This window comes from Oncorhynchus tshawytscha, linkage group LG16 (genome assembly GCF_018296145.1).
Source record: "Oncorhynchus tshawytscha isolate Ot180627B linkage group LG16, Otsh_v2.0, whole genome shotgun sequence".
NCBI lineage: Eukaryota > Metazoa > Chordata > Actinopteri > Salmoniformes > Salmonidae > Oncorhynchus > Oncorhynchus tshawytscha.
Window position 1 is genome coordinate 11,751,457 of NC_056444.1, and position 18,871 is coordinate 11,770,327.

Consider the following 18,871-nt stretch of genomic DNA (forward strand, 5'->3'; position numbering starts at 1 on the left):
ACTTGGTTACTTAATCCCAAAAGATTTTAGAGTGGCCTAACCTTAAATTCCCACAGTAAGAAATAACATTTTGAATTGGCCAATTAATGTGCAGAAAATGCATGACTCATCCTGAATTTAATTCCGCTGCAATATCGACGGCTCTCAACATTTAGTCTGAAAACTGTTGTTGTTTGTGCTAATGCCAAAATGAGGGTCTTTGTGATTGGATCGTCTCTAACCAATCAGTGTCAAAGCCAATGTCTTAATTCATGATTTTTGTAGGCCGGCTCTGGCCCAACCCATCGGTTTGTGGGACCAGTCAGAATGTGTTCGCATTATACAAGACGTTGGGGAGGAAAGAAAATCCAGACTCATCGTGGAAAAGAAATAAAACGCAAGTGGGCGTGGAGTTGGACCAGAGCGATATGGCCTGGGTAGTCAGGCTCGTGCAGAAAAGCCATATACTGTGTTACAATGGCTTTGAGAATGGCCTGACTGTCAAAATGTCCCGTACAAATGTTTTGTAGTCAGTGTGCAGTATGACATGCAATGCTCTGAAAGAAGAGTTGGCTACAGCACATACAGTACAGCAGTGGTCACCAAACCGGTCGAACGCATTCTCTCCATAATTTCTATTTTTTTTTAAAACACACCTGTTACAGATACAGGTATCCTGTGTGTGTATTTCTTTTCTCTTCTTCTCCCCTTACAGGTGACAATCATCATTCCCCAATCACATCCCCTTTCCCTTGGTTTAAAAACCCATTCAGTTGTTTTCTCTGTGTCTCAATCTCTCTCTTTGAGCTCTCGTTTGTGTACTCCTACATGTCACTTTGTCCCACTTGTGAGTATTGTTTTGGTTATGGTGTTTGACTGTTTGTTTGATGGTGGGAAAAGGGGGTACCAAGACATGTCGCCCATGGGCATACACAACCCGTAGGAATAATTGGTCTAAATACCCTAGTTAGAACTGGGCGGACCACCCACTGTATTTTATTGGTTAGTTAGCTAGCTGTTGTTGAAGCAGGTAGACTAGCTTAGGGGTGTTTTTGAATACTTATTATTTCTTTCCTTGGGTCCAGCTCAGCCCCTTTTCCTGCCCCCCCTTTACCGTGTGTTTAAAAATAAACCATGTAATTTAGTTGTCTGTGGTTTTTCGTTCTCACTGTTACTTTTTCACTATTATACTTTGCATGAGTTATGTTACGGGGCTCGTTGCCTTCCCCCCTATACTGTCGGGCCAAAGGGATTCGTAACAGAAGTGGGGGCTCATCCGGGATCTGTCTTTACGGACACCCATGCCGCTCGTGTTATAGTGGTCTAGTTCAGTGTTGAGCGTCATAGCTTATGTAGCATTAGTGTTTGCAATTTGTTGGCTATTGTGTAGTAGTTCAAAATGGATACTTTTGATTTGAAATCCTTTTTGGATAACCCTACGTGGGCGGTTTATGACAAATGTCGTCGAGTTGATTTACTGACCTTGGCTGACCATTATTCTGTATCGATTCCGCAGAGTTAAGTTAAAGCGGAGGTTAAGCAACTGGTGTTAAATGTTTTGTTGGAAGAGCAGGTGCTTGTGTTACCGCTGCCTGAGCCTACTACCCCTGTAGGGGATGTTGTTGCTCCTCTAAACCCGTTGATGTCTGAGAACAAGTGCGAGGCTAAAGCTCCAGACACATTGCCCCGTTTTGATCCACTCTCCCCACAGTCAACCGGTGATGCCAGGAGGGATGTCCGTTCAATACAGTTCCAACTGGAGGCGGAAGAGAGAGCCGATACAGCCTTGCTTACTTATTTAGCACTGTTGGCGGTAGGTGCACTTGATTCGGCTTGCTTTTGGACTCAGAAACTGATCTTGACTGAGGAAAGATTGGTGAGCCCTGCAGTACAGGTATGAAACAAGACTACTTCAGATTAGAGGTCGACCGATTATGAATTTTCAAATGCCGATACCGATTATTGGAGGACCAAAAAAAGCCGATGACGATTAATCGGCCAATTTTTATTTTATTCATTTGCAATAATGACAATTACAACAATACTGAATGAACACTTATTTTAACTTAATATAATACAAAAATAGAAATGAACAATGAAACATGTTCAATTTGGTTTAAATAATGCAAAAACAAAGTAAAAGTGGAATATGTGCTATGTAAGAAAGCTAACGTTTAAGTTCCTTGCTCAGAACATGAGAACATATGAAAGCTGGTGGTTCCTTTTAACATGAGTCTTCAATATTCCCAGGTAAGAAGTTTTAGGTTGTAGCTATTATAGGAATTATAGGACTATTTCTCTCTATACCATTTGTATTTTATCAACCTTTGACTATTGGATGTTCTTATAGGCACTTTAGTATTGCCAGTGTAACAGTATAGCTTCCGTCCCTCTCCTTGCTCCTACCTGGGCTCGAACCAGGAACACATCGACAACAGCCACCCTCGAAGCAGCGTTAGCAGGCAATACTAATGCATGGCATTACCCATGCAGAGCAAGGGGAACAACCACTCCAAGTCTTAGAGCGAGTGATGTTTGAAACGCTATTAGCGCGCACCCCGCTAACTAGCTAGCCATTTCACATCGGTTACACCAGCCTAATCTCGGGAGTTGATAGGCTTGAAGTCATAAACAATGCAATTCTTGAAGCACAACGAGGAGCTGCTGGCAAAACGCACGAAAGTGCTGTTTGAAAGAATGCTTACGAGCCTGCTGGTGCCCACCACCGCTCAGACTGCTCTATCAAATAATAGACTTAGTTATAACATGATAACACACAGAAGCCTTAGGTCATAAATATGGTCAAGTCCGGAAACTATCATCTCAAAAACAAGACGTTTATTCTTTCAGTGAAATACGAAACCGTTACGTATTTTATCTAACGGGTGGCATCCATAAGTCTAAATATTCTTGTTCCATTGCACAACCTTCAATGTTATGTCATAATTACGTAAAATTCTGGCAAATTAGGCGGCCCAAACTGTTGCATATACACTGACTCTGTGTGCAATGAACGCAATATTGCCTGCTAACCTGGATTTCTTTTAGCTAAATATGCAGGTTTTAAAATATATACTTCTGTGTATTGATTTTAAGAAAGGCATTGATGCTTATGGTTGGGTACAGTCGTGCAATGACTGTGCTTTTTTCGCAAATGCGCTTTTGTTAAATCATCCCTCTGCGTTGCATCGATTATATGCAACGCAGAAAACGCTAGATAAACTAGTAATATCATCAACCATGTTAACTAGTGATTATGATTGATTGTTTTTTAAGATAAGTTTAATGCTAGCTAGCAACTTACCTTGGCTTACAGCATTCGCGTAACAGGCAGACTCCTCGTGGAGTGCAATGTAATCAGGTGGTTAGAGCGTTGGACTAGTTAACTGTAAGGTTGCAAGATTGAATCCCCCGAGCTGAAAAGGTACAAATCTGTCGTTCTGCCCCTGAACAAGGCAGTTAACCCACTGTTCCTAGGCTGTCATTGAAAATAAGAATGTGTTCTTAACTGACTTGTCTAGTTAAATAAAGATTAAATAAAAGGTGTAAAAAATGTTTGTTTTTAAAAATAATAATACATTTTAAAAATCGGCCAAATCGGTATCCAAAAATACCCTAATTAATCGGTTGACCTCTACTTCAGATTAGAACACTACATACAGTACCAGTCAAAGGTTTGGACACACCTACTCATTCAAGGGTTTTTCTTTATTTTTACTATTTTCTCCAATTGTAGAATAATAGTAAAGACATCAACACTATGAAATAAAAAATATGGAATCATGTGGTAACCAGAAAAGTGTTAAATCAAAATATTTTATATTTGAGATTCTTCAAAGTAGCTACCCTTTGCCTTGATGACAGCTTTGCACACTCTTGGCATTCCCTCAACCAGCTTCATGAGGTAGTCACCTGGAATGCATTTCAATCAACAGGTGTGCCTTGTTAAAGGTTAATTTGTGGAATTTATTTCCTTCTTAATCTGTTTGAGCCAATCAGTTGTGTTGTGACAAGGTAGGGTGGTATACAGAAGGCAGCCCTATTTTGTAAAATACCAAGTCCATATTATGGCAAGAACAGCTCAAAAAGCAAAGAGAAATAACAGTCCATCATTACTTTAAGACATTAAGGTCAGTCGATACGGAAAATGTCAAGAACTTTGAACGTTTCCTCAAGTGCAGTCACAAAAACCATCAAGCACTATGATGAAACTGGCTCTCATCAGGACCGCCACAGGAAAGGAAGACCTAGAGTTACCTCTGCTGCAGAGTATAAGATCACTAGAGTTACCAGCCTCAGAAATGGCAGCCTAAATAAATGCTTCAGAGAGTTCAACTAACAGACACAGCTCAACATCAAATGTTCAGAGGAGATTGCATGAATCAGGCCTTCATGGTCAAATTGCTGCAAAGAAACCACTACTAAAATGACCCCAATAAGAATAGACTTTCTTGGGCCAATAAGCACGAGCAATGGACATTAGACCGGTGGATATCTGTCCTTTTGTCTGATGAGTCCAAATTTGAGATTTTTGATTCCAACCACCGTGTCTTTGTGAGATACAGAGTAGGGGAACGGATGATCTCCGCATGTGTGATTCCCACCGTGAAGCATGGAGGAGGAGGTGTGTTGGTGTGGGAGTGCTTTGCTGGTGACACCGTCAGTGATTTATTTAGAATTCAAGGAAACACTTAACCAGTATGGCTACCACAGCATTCTGCAGCGATACACCATCCCATCTGGTTTGCGCTTAGTGGGACTATCATTTGTTTTTCAACAGGACAATGACCCAACAGACCTACAGGCTGTGTAAGGGCTATTTGACCAAGGAGAGTGATGGATTGCTGCATCAGATGACCTGGCTTCCACAATCACCAGACTTCAACCCAATTGAGATGGTTTGGGATGAGTTGGACTGCAAAGTGAAGGAAAAGCAGCCAACAAGTGCTCAGCATATGTGGGAACTCCTTCAAGACTGTTCAAAAAGCATTCCTCATGAGGCTGGTTGAGAGAATGCCAAGAGTGTGCAAAGCTGTCATCAAGGCAAAGGGTGGCTACTTTGTTTAACACTTTTTTGGTTATTACATGATTCCATATGTGTTATTTCATAGTTTTGATGTCTTTAATATATTTCTACAATGTAGACAATAGTAAAAAATAAAGAAAAACCCTTGAATGAGTAGTTGTGTCCAAACTTTTGACTGTTACAGCAAATACATCATGTACAGTTGCAGCTGTACTTTTGAATTGAGCCTGAAATCGAGGCACTAAAGGCAGTTCCCATGGAAGAAATGTCAGTATTTCCAAGACTGACCAGAGACAGAAATAACCTTGAGGATCAGCCAAGTTGAGCAAACACCATCCCAGAGGAATAGTTTGTTGATGTTTCATAATACGCAAATCAGCTCAAAGAGCAGCAAGTTCATTACTTAAAATTCTCGAGGGGTCTCTTCTCCCCAATTTAAAGTTGAGTTGACAAACATTGAACGATTAATGAGACGAAAAGAGGGCGAGGGGGTAGGACGGCCCAGGAAACTAATCAAGGATTCATTATATATTCCTTTTTTAAAATGTAAACAAACAGATGAATGAGGGTGGTTCTACCAATTCTGTACCTTTTGAGAATTGTAACTTGGTAAAAAAAAAAACACATTTGATTTCACCTAATTTGTACACTGTCATAAATAGCATATGTTCAAAAAAAGTATAAAATCCCATCAAGATGTTAAGTTAAAAAAATGACTATAGTAAGTGCCCATTAAGTGCCAAATAAGAGCAAACGGGGCTGACCCTAACAGAGTTGATGATTTCATCTTAAATCAGCCATAAATCCTATTGTGACAGGGGGAACGGAAGCTTGTTGTATGCAACAGGGAGCGGCAAATGAATGAGAGCTTCATAAAAAAAAAAAAATTGCGAAAACATTTCTAGCCTGTCTATCTATGGGTATCACAACACACACGAAAATTGACAAAAAGAGTAGAACAAGCTGACCTACTTTTACACTATGGTTTCACTATTACATTTTCAATGTTTCTTTAAAAAACTTTTTTTTTTAAGGACTAGTTTCACCACATTAAAACAAGAGTTCAGTTCACGTAAAAGTTTACCTTAAAATGAGGCACAGACGTAAATGAATCACTCATCACATTAAATACATTATAATCTTCAGAAATGACTGTCTTCATAGAAGTCACAGAGGGTACACAGAGATGTCAAAACGCTGAATGAACCTGATTTATTGAATTCTCCATGTGGTCGATATTAAAAAGGTCACTTAATTTAATATAACAGGCTTTTAAAATAAAAAATGTTGCACTCATTCCGTGGAAAGATATATGAATCCTATAGAAAGTGATGCTGTGCATAAAAAAAAGTTATTTCTATGCCTTTACCGCCCTTTCTCAAGCAGATTATGGTCAAAATAAGATCGAGAGGAGACTAAATATAACTGCTGCATTGCTGCAGAATAAAGGCATACTGGGATTTTATTTTTACTGCATCACGAGGGAGAGATGCCAGATCAGGAAATATTGATACTGATGTCTTGCATAACAAACTCCAATGTATGTTTTTGTCAAATACAGTCAGATCAGCTACAATCCTAATTTTACGCTTAGGCACCTCTCTTTTTTATTTAACAGGAAACTTGCATAATCTTCAAGGCATGCGGTAATCTTTCACAAAGGGTTTAACCATCAGTTGCTCCTCTTCACAACAGGAGAACCTGTCTAGCCCTAACAACAGGAGAACCTGTCTAGCCCTAACAACAGGAGAACCTGTCTAGCCCTAACAACAGGAGAACCTGTCTAGCCCTAACAACAGGAGAACCTGGCCCTAACAACAGGAGAACCTGGCTAGCCCTAACAACAGGAGAACCTGGCTAGCCCTAACAACAGGAGAACCTGGCTAGCCCTAACAACAGGAGAACCTGGCTAGTGTGTACCTGGCTAGTGCAGGCTGTATGAGGGGAAAACCATTAAATATCAATCTCACTGGGATGCAGGGTTCTATAATCTGCTTGCTCTATATGATATTATTGTACCCTCCCTCCCTCCCGCTCTCTCAGGTAACATCTGCGACAGTACGGCTCTGTAATGACAGAGCATTTGCGTTTACATGAGCTTTGGACGAGGCGGGGATGTCTCTCCCATACCACATCAGTCTGCTGACAGGAGAGGGTAAATCATAGTGGCCGAGGTAGGGAAAGGGATGAAAACACAATCTGTAGGGATCTGTAGCTATTTCATTTATGAATTTATGATTGTTTAGACTTTGGATAGAAATGTCTTGGGGTAATATTTGGTTTGACTTGAATCAATACTGCAGATACAGTAGGGATCTGTTCTAATTTAAAATAGGTTTTGTGGGATTAGGGAGATTGGAGGTTTAATTGAATCAAACGAGCATTACGTGTGTGTGTGTATAAACAAATGCCTCGTATTTAGTGACGGAGGGGAAGAAAGAAAAAGAAAATCGATAGAGTTACATGTTACAATTTTATTTTGGACGATATTATATTATAAAATCAATACTTTGACTCAAACTCGTTAGCTAGCGCTAGTCGGCTGTACCTGCGCCGGTATTGTTCATCTTATATCTTGTTCTCCATCGTCTTTTTATATAGTCAGCCAACATGTTTACAGCACTTTTATATCCCCGACTGATCAAAACTAATTTTCTCTCTGCAGAAGACATATAGTGTGCAATATGTTGGATACATATAGAATCGTGAGGATCATATCGGCACCTAAGTATCATGGGAAGTATCGTATGGCGAGGTCCCTGGCCTCCGCATCCCTACTCGTGTCTCTGGGATCTGCACCGCATCGAAGTGCTCTGACCACACTCCAACCACAGAGACAGACTGAGGCGAGTGGAGCCAGTGTAGCCCAGGGCCAGTTCTGGATCAGTGCCCCTGCATCAACACCCTGTCAACCCCACCGGCAACAGCCCCAGGGAGCCTCGCTAAAAGCCGGGTGGCAGCACAGGCGGCTGTATAAAAAGGCCCTGCTAGAAAGCACAGAGACCGATGTGACGGAGACGCAGAGCAGTCCCACACTGACTCAGAGAGAGGAGATGCAGGTGGTGCTATAAGATGATGCAGGTGGTGCTATAAGATGAGATGCCTAACGCTTTCATATAATAATGACAGAGGAGGAAATTGAACTGGGAGGAGATACCGACACACAAAAGTACAATTCAAAATGGCTGCCATTTGGAAGATACAGTACAGTACAAATGACCAGACCTCCTATTTACAAACAAAAATAAAAGAATATGGATTTAATTTCAAGAAATTCAGCTCAGTAATGACCTCCTCTCACTCAAAAATCAATCACCTGTCATACATATCCTAACAACGTGGTCAACAACTACTATGGTTCACCAGAGTAACCGGTCTTATCCGAAGATGCAGAGTAGTGAAACCACTGTGATTGGGCTGTGATTGGGAGTCCCATAGGGCGTCGCACAATTGGCCCAGCGTCGTCTGGGTTTGACCGGTGTAGGCCGTCATTGTAATAAAGAATCTGTTCTTAACTGACTTGCCAAGTTAAATAAAAGTTACACAAAAAAGGGTATTATGGCCTGAGGTGTAGTGTATAGTCTACCTGCTGGGTAGCCGGCCTCTCTTCCCCAGAGAAAGCAGTTTCTGTCCCTGAGCCGTGGCTGGTTCCTCGCTGGGCTCTCTCTTCACCAGGGGGTTGGCTGGGGGGCGACCTCTGAGGCGAGCAGCCCCCTCGTACCCCGACAGCATTACCCTGAGAGAGAGAGAGAGACATAGGGAGGGGAGAGAGTGAGTGAGGATAAACATTTGAGAGAAAGAAAGAGTGTGAGAGGGAGGGTGAGTGGGCAGGGGGAGAGAGAGGATAAGAGGGAGAGGGAGAGAGAGAGAGAGAGAGAGAGAGAGAGAGATCGAGAGGGTGAGAGAGGATAAAGAGGGTGAGTGGGCAGGGGAGAGAGAGGATAAAAAGGGAGAGAGAGATCGAGAGGGTGAGTGTGCAGGGGAGAGAGAGGATAAAAAGGGAGAGAGAGATCAAGAGGGTGAGTGGGCAGGGGAGAGAGAGGATAAAAAGGAGAGAGAGATCGAGAGGGTGAGTGGGCAGGGGAGAGAGAGGATAAAAAGGGAGAGAGAGAGATCGAGAGGGTGAGTGGGCAGGGGAGAGAGAGGATAAAAAGGGAGAGAGAGAGATCGAGAGGGTGAGTGGGCAGGGGAGAGAGAGATAAAAAGGTGAGAGGGCAGATCGAGAGAGGTGGATAAAAGGGGAGAGAGAGATCGAGAGGGTGAGTGGGCAGGGGAGAGAGAGGATAAAAAGGGAGAGAGAGATCGAGAGGGTGAGTGGGCAGGGGAGAGAGAGGATAAAAAGGAGAGAGAGATCGAGAGGGTGAGTGGGCAGGGGAGAGAGGATAAAAAGGAGAGGGAGATCGAGAGGGTGAGTGGGCAGGGGAGAGAGAGGATAAAAAGGGAGAGAGAGGATAAAAAGGGAGAGAGAGATCGAGAGGGTGAGTGGGCAGGGGAGAGAGAGGATAAAAAAGGGAGAGAGCTCGAGAGGATGAGTGGGCAGGGGAGAGAGGATAAAAAGGGAGAGAGAGAGAGATCGAGAGGTTGAGTGGGCAGGGGAGAGAGAGGATAAAAAGGGGAGAGAGAGAGATCGAGAGGTTGAGTGGGCAGGGGAGAGAGAGGATAAAAGGGAGAGAGAGAGATCGAGAGGTTGAGTGGGCAGGGGAGAGAGGATAAAAAGGGAGAGAGAGATCGAGAGGTTGAGTGGGCAGGGGAGAGAGGATAAAAAGGGAGAGAGAGATCGAGAGGGTGAGTGGGCAGGGGAGAGAGAGGATAAAAAGTGAGAGAGAGAGAGATCGAGAGGTTGAGTGGGCAGGGGAGAGAGGATAAAAAGGGAGAGAGAGATCGAGAGGTTGAGTGGGCAGGGGAGAGAGGATAAAAAGGGAGAGAGAGATCGAGAGGGTGAGTGGGCAGGGGAGAGAGAGGATAAAAAGTGAGAGGGAGATCGAGAGGGTGAGTGGGCAGGGGAGAGAGGATAAAAAGGGAGAGAGAGATCGAGAGGGTGAGTGGGCAGGGGAGAGAGAGGATAAAAAGGGAGAGGGAGATCGAGAGGGTGAGTGGGCAGGGGAGAGAGGATAAAAAGGGAGAGGGAGATCGAGAGGGTGAGTGGGCAGGGGAGAGAGGATAAAAAGGGAGAGAGAGATCGAGAGGGTGAGTGGGCAGGGGAGAGAGAGGATAAAAAGTGAGAGGGAGATCGAGAGGGTGAGTGGGCAGGGGAGAGAGGATAAAAAGGGAGAGAGAGGATGATGTAGAGAGAATGGGAGGATAAACATTAGAAAGACAGCTACACAAGCAGAAAATCAATAGGGACTGCAAATAGCCTTAGAGGAGATGTGGGGCGTCTACATATAATTGATTTTAATTATTTAAGATCAACATGTGTGTTTAACAGGGGGCATGAAGTTCAGGTGAGGATGCTCTCTGCTAAAGACAAGGATATGGGCTCAATTTCATACAACCACACGTTTCAGTGTTGCCATAGCATGAACACATGTTTTTGTCAGTACTACAGTGGAATAATAACACAGAACTGTATCAGATGCTGTAAGAACAGTGTCTAGACACACCCAACAGCGAGATGCCTCCGTAGTCCGTACTGAGAGGTGCATGCAGGAGTACCAGGTGCATGCAGGAGTACCAATGGTCTTGCTTTTGTACTATACGCCCAGACCAAAGATAATAAATAAAAATTTAAGGAAGCATTTTCACGTACTGTAAGCGATCTATAATCACTAAAACAAATGCTGACCTTGAACGTAACATCCTCATGAGTAACCACTAGTACAGCCTACTCTTACAGTCTTTGGCAGGTACCACAACTTGACACCATTCCAAATCATATCACAAACACAGCATTACTTTAATTAGCTTCTCTAAACAGCCCGACAAATGAAATTTTAATCTGACATTACATCCGAAACATTAAAGACGCCTCGGAGTTGATAATCGAGTTTGTTTTATATTAAAACTGTCCATCACAGCTCGGCTCCCGTTAGGCTATTAGACTTGAAAAGCTTCCTACTGTAAACTCTGGCAGGCTAGCCATCCACAGCCCGACCGGGCCTAGACGAATGGAGCAGACCCAAAGCAATTGCAGAAAATCCCTCTGAGCAGCGTGTAAACTAAGCCGATCAGCGGTGCTGAGTCGGCATTTAACCAAACACTTCTGATTCTAAACACTTATGTATCTGCTGTGGACACGGTGGGAAAATGCAATTCACCGCCCTTAAAAACGTATCTGACAGAGAAGTCAACATCACGTGATCTGCCTCGTCTCCGACTCCATCGCTGGACGGAAACATTGTCACCTTGGAATTTGCAGAGAGTGGCGTGCGGTCCTCTCTTATGCCTTTTAGATAAAGCCTTAAAAATGTCATGACAGCTGCTCCTTTGCTAGATTAGAACAGAATCGGGTTCCTTCAGTGGAATGTGAGACAATGGTTAAATTACATTGGATTGCATTTAGCCAAATCTTCCCTCATTCCAAGGCTGTAGGCAGTTTCAATTAGAAATCTCAGTTGGATGGCGACACCGACACAGTGTTTAAAGACTAAAAATGCATCCCTTCCTCCTACACTCATCGCTTATATCTGACATGTCAGGATGGGTGAAAGCTTTCATTAGTGAGGATGGAAGGAAGAATTTTAACCCGTTTCAAACAGGGCCAGCTGGCCACCCTGACGCGTCATCACAATGACATCACACCCCCTCACCTGGTCTCCATGGGAACATCCTGGGGTGGAGTGGCTTCCTCCTGATCATCGGCGGTGCACAGCCTCTTGGTCTTCTGGACAAAGTGCACAGGGACAAAGGTGATCTGCTTCTCGCCGCCCAGACGGTCGGGCAGCACGGCCTCCTTCTTCATGTTGATGTCAGAGTAGGGACAGCCAAAGGCACTGTGGAGAGGAGGAGGGAGGGGTGAGAGAGAGAAGAGAGAGAGTGACAGAGACAGAGAAAAGTAGACAGAAAGATTGAGCCAGGAAGAGAAAGAGCGAGAGAGAAAAGAAAGGGCGTCAAGCTCATGCACTTCTCAGTCGGCCAGCCCAGGAAGCAGCAGCAGGACACGTTTGGCCCAGTCTGTCACAGCCTATTAGTCAAACCGGCCCTTCAAAATTACGATGCGGAGAAAACCAGTGTAAAAACTGCTCAGCGCGTGGTGCCGAGTTCCAGGCCATCAGAAACAGTAAAGAGTAGAGACATATTGCTATTGTGTGGCTGTTCAAAGTATTTAATTATATGAATCTCTAGGCTTTGCTGGACTAGAGCACATTTTCTGCAGCAAATCACTCGTTTAGAAATTCCGAGGCTAGCTCTGTATGTCTGAGGATTCAACTCCTTTCCCCGCTCTCTTCCTCTCCCACTCCCACCTCTTCCTCTCCCCTCCCGCTTCCCCCTATTCCTCTCCCCTCCCTCCCATACTTATTTTAGTTCAGTGAATTCCACTTTAGACCGTGACTCAAGCGGCAACAACGTTCCACAAAACAGCAAGAAGACAAACCTTGAAATAAACATGAAAAATACATTACAAACCACAATGAAGAGGCCAAAAAATGTGATGAAGAAATGAGAGAATGCAGCAAATGAAGTATGAAATGGAGTGAAAGATAGATAAAGAGAGGGAGACAGAGATACAGAGAGAGAGAGAGCTCTTCAATGTTTTTCCATTGATATTTGTCTAATACCTCTGAGGGTTCTGATACTAATTAGCTTGATGCTGTGTCATTGACAGGAGAGAACTGTGAAACTCTTTATTTTGGGGACTTAACGCATTCACATCTGGGGATGGAACTCCATCTGGCTGGCTGGGAAGGTGACGCTGTTCTCGTAACACACACACATATATATACACACACACGCACACACACCCCATGACTGACTAAGAGAACATTGGTGATGAAAGACTGAGTAATACCTCAAATATACTGCCCTTATAAACAGAGATGTGTAGCATCTCTTACCTTTCCACACAGACCCGAGGGGACCTGCAGCCCCAACTGCAGAATTAGCAGACTCCACTTCTTTCAAGTTGAAGCTGTACTTATCTTTTAAAGGGATACTTCGGGATTTGGGCATTTTTATGTCTCTGCGTCCAGTATGAGCCAATGCTAACTAGCGTTAGTGCAATGACTGAAAGTCTATGGTATCTGCTAGCAATAGTTAGCAATTGCGCTAACGCTAGTTAACAACCTCCTTCAAACTGCAGGCAGAGACATACAAGTTACATCAATGGGTTAATCTCTGGGGAAGTAGACAAAGGGGCCTCATTGCCAAAAACCTTGAAGTTCCCGTTTAAGGCCTTGGCGAACAGTGGGAGAGTATAGATCTACAGATACAGCTGGAAACTCTCACATTCTGATGGCTGAAAAGCTGGCCAACCATGACCGACAAAAGACAGTAACGAGTGGAAGAGGGGTCCCCAAAAGTGTCACAGCAAGCAACTGAAGCAAGTCACTGGGGTGAGGGCCAACTGCTCTCGTTTGTTTTCCGCATTATTATTTTCAAGGCAGGACATCCCCAAAGCAACATATCCAGGCATGCTTTGACATGACAACTGTCAACCAAGTGGCCAAACTCTGTCAGCTTAGGGGGCCAACAGAGCTAAGTGGGCGGCCGTACCGCCTATATAAAATGGTAGAGGAAAGACTGGTACGTACAGCTAGTTTCTTTCAGGGCATAGGAGTGAGAGGTCAGACGACGAAGAGGAGTTCCTCTAACCCCATCATACAGTCTTCACGCTCCACTACAATCCATATGCTCCTTTTACGCATCTCAAGTCTGGCCATGAATTTGACGAAATTCCACTGGAAACAGGAGTAGATAAGAAGACTTATGAGCGAGAGAGCAAGAGAGAGAGCGAGAACGAGAGAGAGAGCAAGAGAGAGAGCGAGAGAGAGAACGAGCGAGAGAGAGAGAGAACCCTGTTGGAAGGATACTGGGGTAAATCTAGAAAATGTTGCACCGAGAAAGATACACAACAGCTAAATCTGTTTTTGTTATTTACGTACTTACAGATATAGTAATTAATTAAGTTATTATGCGTTTACTGCTGAGCTGCTAACACAATGCGTTTCTCCTCACACACACACACACACACACACACACAAACCGGTATCTGCTGCCATAACTTCACACGCACACACAACTATCCCCTCTGCCGCCTTGGGACCAACTAAACCGTAGCGCGGACCAAGGAGAAACACAGTTATGTAAATGTTTTATAAGGGTATTGGAACTGAGCCTTCTGCAGACTGGAGACTTTAAGCCCGGGACGAGACAATTTATGTTGACTCCCGCTGTGGAAATCCACAATGCTTGTGTTCATTAAAATGGAATGATGCATGATGGGACAGCAGAACCACTAGCAACTGAAGCAGGAGGAGCTCAGAAATAGACTGCAGCAGCAGAAGTGAGCATTGCAAAGAAGGAGATGGGTCTGTCACCATACTCTGTGTCCTTTCCTCCAATGCAGATAAGAGAAGAGATAAGATCAATTTGAGGAAAGGGTCGTGCCGGATTGTTCTGAAATTCAGGAAAGAGCTAAAGCGGGCCCTTTCCAATCACGTTATCTCAAGGTGATCTCGATGGAAATCGACATGACTAGTTTTTGTGCGGGGTCATAAGCTGACCCTTTAAGGTCAAAATGTTAAATAACCAATATAATGTATAAAAAGGTCAAAGGTCCCTCAACGCATACAAGTTTTATCATAATTTTTTTTTTCTTCCAAGTAAATGCACCATTTTATAAATATTCACGTGGGTTAATGAGATTGCATAACTGCTCGCTCAAACAGTACATGAACTCCAGCTACCTCATCAGGTAATCTCCAAGGAAATACCAAACTTCACACCAAGATAACATTACCTCTTCACCAATAACGGGCTCGGGAAATTAAAATAACACTTTTCAACAAAATGATTAAGGCTGGGCCTCCCGGGTGGCGCGGTGGTTAAGGGCGCTGTACTGCAGCACCAGCTGTGCCACCAGAGACTCTGGGTTCGTGCCCAGGCTCTGTTGTAACCAGCCGCGACTGGGAGGTCCGTGGGGTGACGCACAATTGGCCTAGCGTTGTCCGGGTTAGGGAGGGGTTGGCCGGTAGGGATAACCTTGTCTCATCGCGCACCAGCGACTCCTGTGGCGGGCCGGGCGCAGTGCGCGCTAACCAAGGTTGCATGGTGTTTCCTCCGGCACATTGGTGCGGCTGGGTTCCGGGTTGGATGTGCGCTGTGTTAAGAAGCAGTGCGGCTTGGTTGGGTTGTGTATCGGAGGACGCATGACTTTCAACCTTCGTCTCTCCCGAGCCCGTACGGGAGTTGTAGCGATGAGACAAGATAGTAGCTACTAAACAATTGGATACCACGAAATTGGGGAGAAAACGGGGTAAAAAAAAAAAAAAGATTAAGGCTGCTGGAGCGTGCTGGAGCGTACTGCCGTGCGGGGGTATTAAATACACTAGCTTCCATGTACTGCTTTTGTGTTTTCCTTGTTTTAGTGTTGGTCAGGACGTGAGCTGGGTGGGCATTCTATGTTGTGTGTCTAGTTTGTCCGTTTCTATGTATGGCCTGATATGGTTCTCAATCAGAGGCAGGTGTTAGTCATTGTCTCTGATTGGGAACCATATTTAGGTAGCTTGTTTTGTGTTGGGGTTTGTGGGTGGTTGTTTCCTGTCTTTGTGTTCTCTGCACCAGATCGGACTGTTTCGGGTTTTGGCACGTTTGTTATTTTGTATTTGTGTAGTGTTCACGTTATCGTCTTTTATTAAACATGTTGAACACGAACTACGCTGCATTTTGGTCCTCCTCTCCTTCGATGGAAGAAAGCCGTTACAACTGCAGAAATGACGGAATACACTTTTATGGGAGGGAGTGAGTGGCTTTCTTTCTTTTTTATCATAAAGATAATAGGGAGAAAACCTCAACCTTTCAGAGAGAAACATATTTAAGTCTGTCGTAACAAAAGAGGCGATTACATTTCTACTTCATTTTAATGCATGCATATAGAATGCAAATGAGTTGCTAATGAGGTTGGGTTCGAGACAGGTTTTCTAAAACGTGGTGGATTTTTTTTTTTCTGCAGCAGCAGGGCTTATACGTAGAATGGTACTGTGGATGAGGAGTCGGTCAGGAGCCATTGTAATCATTGGTCTTTCAGGAGGATCCCACAAGTGGAGAGGGCCGGGGAGAGAAGAATATGCATGGTCTCTCATTACATTCAGCGTTGATTACATCCTTGGAAAAGGTGTGGTACAAAAATAGCAGAGGGCGAGTTGAATCCTCAGACAGATGCTCAGGGGGGAGAGAGAGAGAGAGAGAGAGAGAGAGCACGAGAGAGAAATAAAAATAAAGAGTGAGAGAGAAAGAAAGAAAGGGAATGAGATCAAGAGAGAAAGAGAGCGAGAGAGAAAGAGATGCTCAGGGAGAGAGACACAAGAGAGAAGGGTAGGCTACAGGGTAGAGAGGAATCCTCAGACAGATGCTCAATGAGGGAGAGACAGCGAGAGAGACAGTGAGGAGGGTAGGCTACAGGGTTGGCTTCCCCAGGCTTCATCAGCCTCCCCTTTGTGGAGGCACTCCTACAACCTCACTGTTGTTGCATGGAGCCAACCAACCGGCAGCTTATCTATTACCCAATGACAACAGCGTCCAAGTCTCACCTTGCCAACCCCAGCTGCTGGTGGATAATACCTTCATTTGAGGTAACTAATCTGGATCAATGGAACAAACAGCAAATTGAGCAAATATAAATGATGCCCCTAAACAATGGTGACATTCTATCAGGAAAGCCAAGCTGGGCGTAGGTCTGGCCCAAACCATCCTTAGCTATACCAGAAAGGTATAAGCAATATGCTGAACGTCCTTCCAAGCCTATCAGGGGTTCGATACTGCAACCAAAACAGTTGCATTTTTAGTTCACAATAACCTTTATTTTACATTTTTGCCATCATGATTTATTTAAAAGCAGTAAAATGTAATTAACCAAAATAAACCAACTTTCTGTAGAGGCAAATATGGCCCAAGACAGGAGAGGTTTAAGGAAACTAATACGGCCCGGGAATTCCCCTGGACTCAAGACAGGAGAGGTTTAAGGAAACTCTCCGGGCCAGTCAATCATCCCCGTCAGTGGGCAGCTTAGGCCAGTGAAAAAATATTGTAATAATTCTATTTTCAATCTAGGCCAGTGGTCATCAACCGGTTGATCAAAAACAACAACTATAAAGCCTTGCGTTTCTATTTGTTTTTATTCATCTCGTGCTGTTGGTGGTAGGTGCACCCGTTTCAGCTGACCTGCTCGCTAAGTAGGTGAATTGTTCCCATTCTGAAGGTACAAACCCACCTTCCCGGCGGTCCCGGAAAGCAAATCAAGTGCTCAATTGGAGGTGTACCTGTGGATGCATTTCAAGGCCTACCTTCAAACTCAGTGCCTCTTTGCTTGACATCATGTGAAAATCAAAAGAAATCTGTCAAGACCTCAGAAAAACAATTGTAGACCTCCACAAGTCTGGTTCATCATTGGGAGCAATTTCCAAATGCCTGAAGGTACAACGTTCATCTGTACAAACAATAGTACGCACGTATAAATACCGTGGGACCACGCAGCCGTCATATCGCTCAGGAAGGAGACGCGTTCTGTCTCCTAGAGATAATTTGGTGCGAAAAGAGCAAATCAATCCCAGAACAGCAGCAAATGACCTTGTGAATATGCTGGCGGAAAACAGGTACAACAGTATCTATATCCACAGTAAAACGAGTCCTGTAAAACATACCCTGAAAGGCCGCTCAGCAAGGAAGAAGTCACTGCTTCAAAACCGCCATAAAAGACAGACTATGGTTTGCAACTGCACATGGGGACAAAGATTGTACATTTTGGAGAAATGTCCTCTGGTCTGATGAAACAAAAATAGAACTGTTTAGCCATAATGACCATTATGATAGGAGGAAAAAGGGGTAGACTTGCAAGCTGAAGAACACCATCGCAACCGTGAAGCACTGGGGTGGCAGCATCATGTTGTGGGGGTGCTTTGCTGCAGGAGGGACTGATGCACTTCACAAAGTAGATGGCATCATGTGGAAGGAAAATGATGTGGATATATTGAAGCAACATCTCAAGACATAAGTCAGGAATTTAAATCTTGGTCACAAACCAGCTCTGTCAGGAGGAATGGGCCAAAATTCACCCAACTTATTGTGGGAAGCTTGTGGAAGGCTACCTGAAACATTTGACCCAAGTTAAACAATTTAAAGGCAATTCTACCAAATACTAATTGAGTGTATGTATGTAAACTTCTGACCCAAAAGCTGAAATAAATCAATCACACTCGACTATTATTCTGACATTTCACATTCTTAAAATAAAGTGGTGATCCTAACTGACTTAAGACAGGGAATTGTTACTAGGATTAAATGTCAGGAATAGTCTGGAATTGTGAAAAACTGAGTTTAAATGCATTTGGCTAAGGTGTATGTAAACTTCCGACTTCAACTGCATGTCTATCACTTTGATTAGCCGTTAGCGATGCTAATGATAGACTAACCATTTTAGGGTAGATGGAAAGGTAATGAAAAGGTAACTACAAAGTGGCCTATACCTACCTGGCAGAAACATGATTATTTGCATCACTCCAGTTTTTTGGAAAACTCCATCACAAGTGCGCTACAGAAACATCGCTAACCAAACAACTGTCTGTCCGGTGCGCACCGGAATTACAAGGGTAAAATGCATTTCTCAAATTTATCCCAGCCCCCCAAAAAAATGATCCCCTGACGTGGTTTAGTTTAGAGTATTTATTAGTCACATGCACAGGGTCACAGATGTAGTTGCGGAGTACAGTGAAA

The 18,871-nt window shown here is 43.9% G+C and overlaps 1 protein-coding gene across 4 annotated transcripts in view; it reads right to left on the reverse strand.

Moving 5' to 3' along the window:
• The window catches only part of LOC112215324 (lethal(3)malignant brain tumor-like protein 4), a 132,166-nt gene that overhangs the window by 54,385 nt on the left and 58,910 nt on the right, over positions 1–18,871 (reverse strand). For all 4 annotated transcript variants that reach the window (XM_042298780.1, XM_042298779.1, XM_042298778.1 and 1 more), the window contains exons 15-16: positions 11,755–11,937; positions 8,592–8,741 (exon numbers count right to left, since the gene is read on the reverse strand). In XM_042298780.1, coding sequence (XP_042154714.1) covers positions 8,592–8,741; positions 11,755–11,937 — 333 coding nt within the window. The remainder of the gene's footprint in view (positions 1–8,591; positions 8,742–11,754; positions 11,938–18,871) is intronic.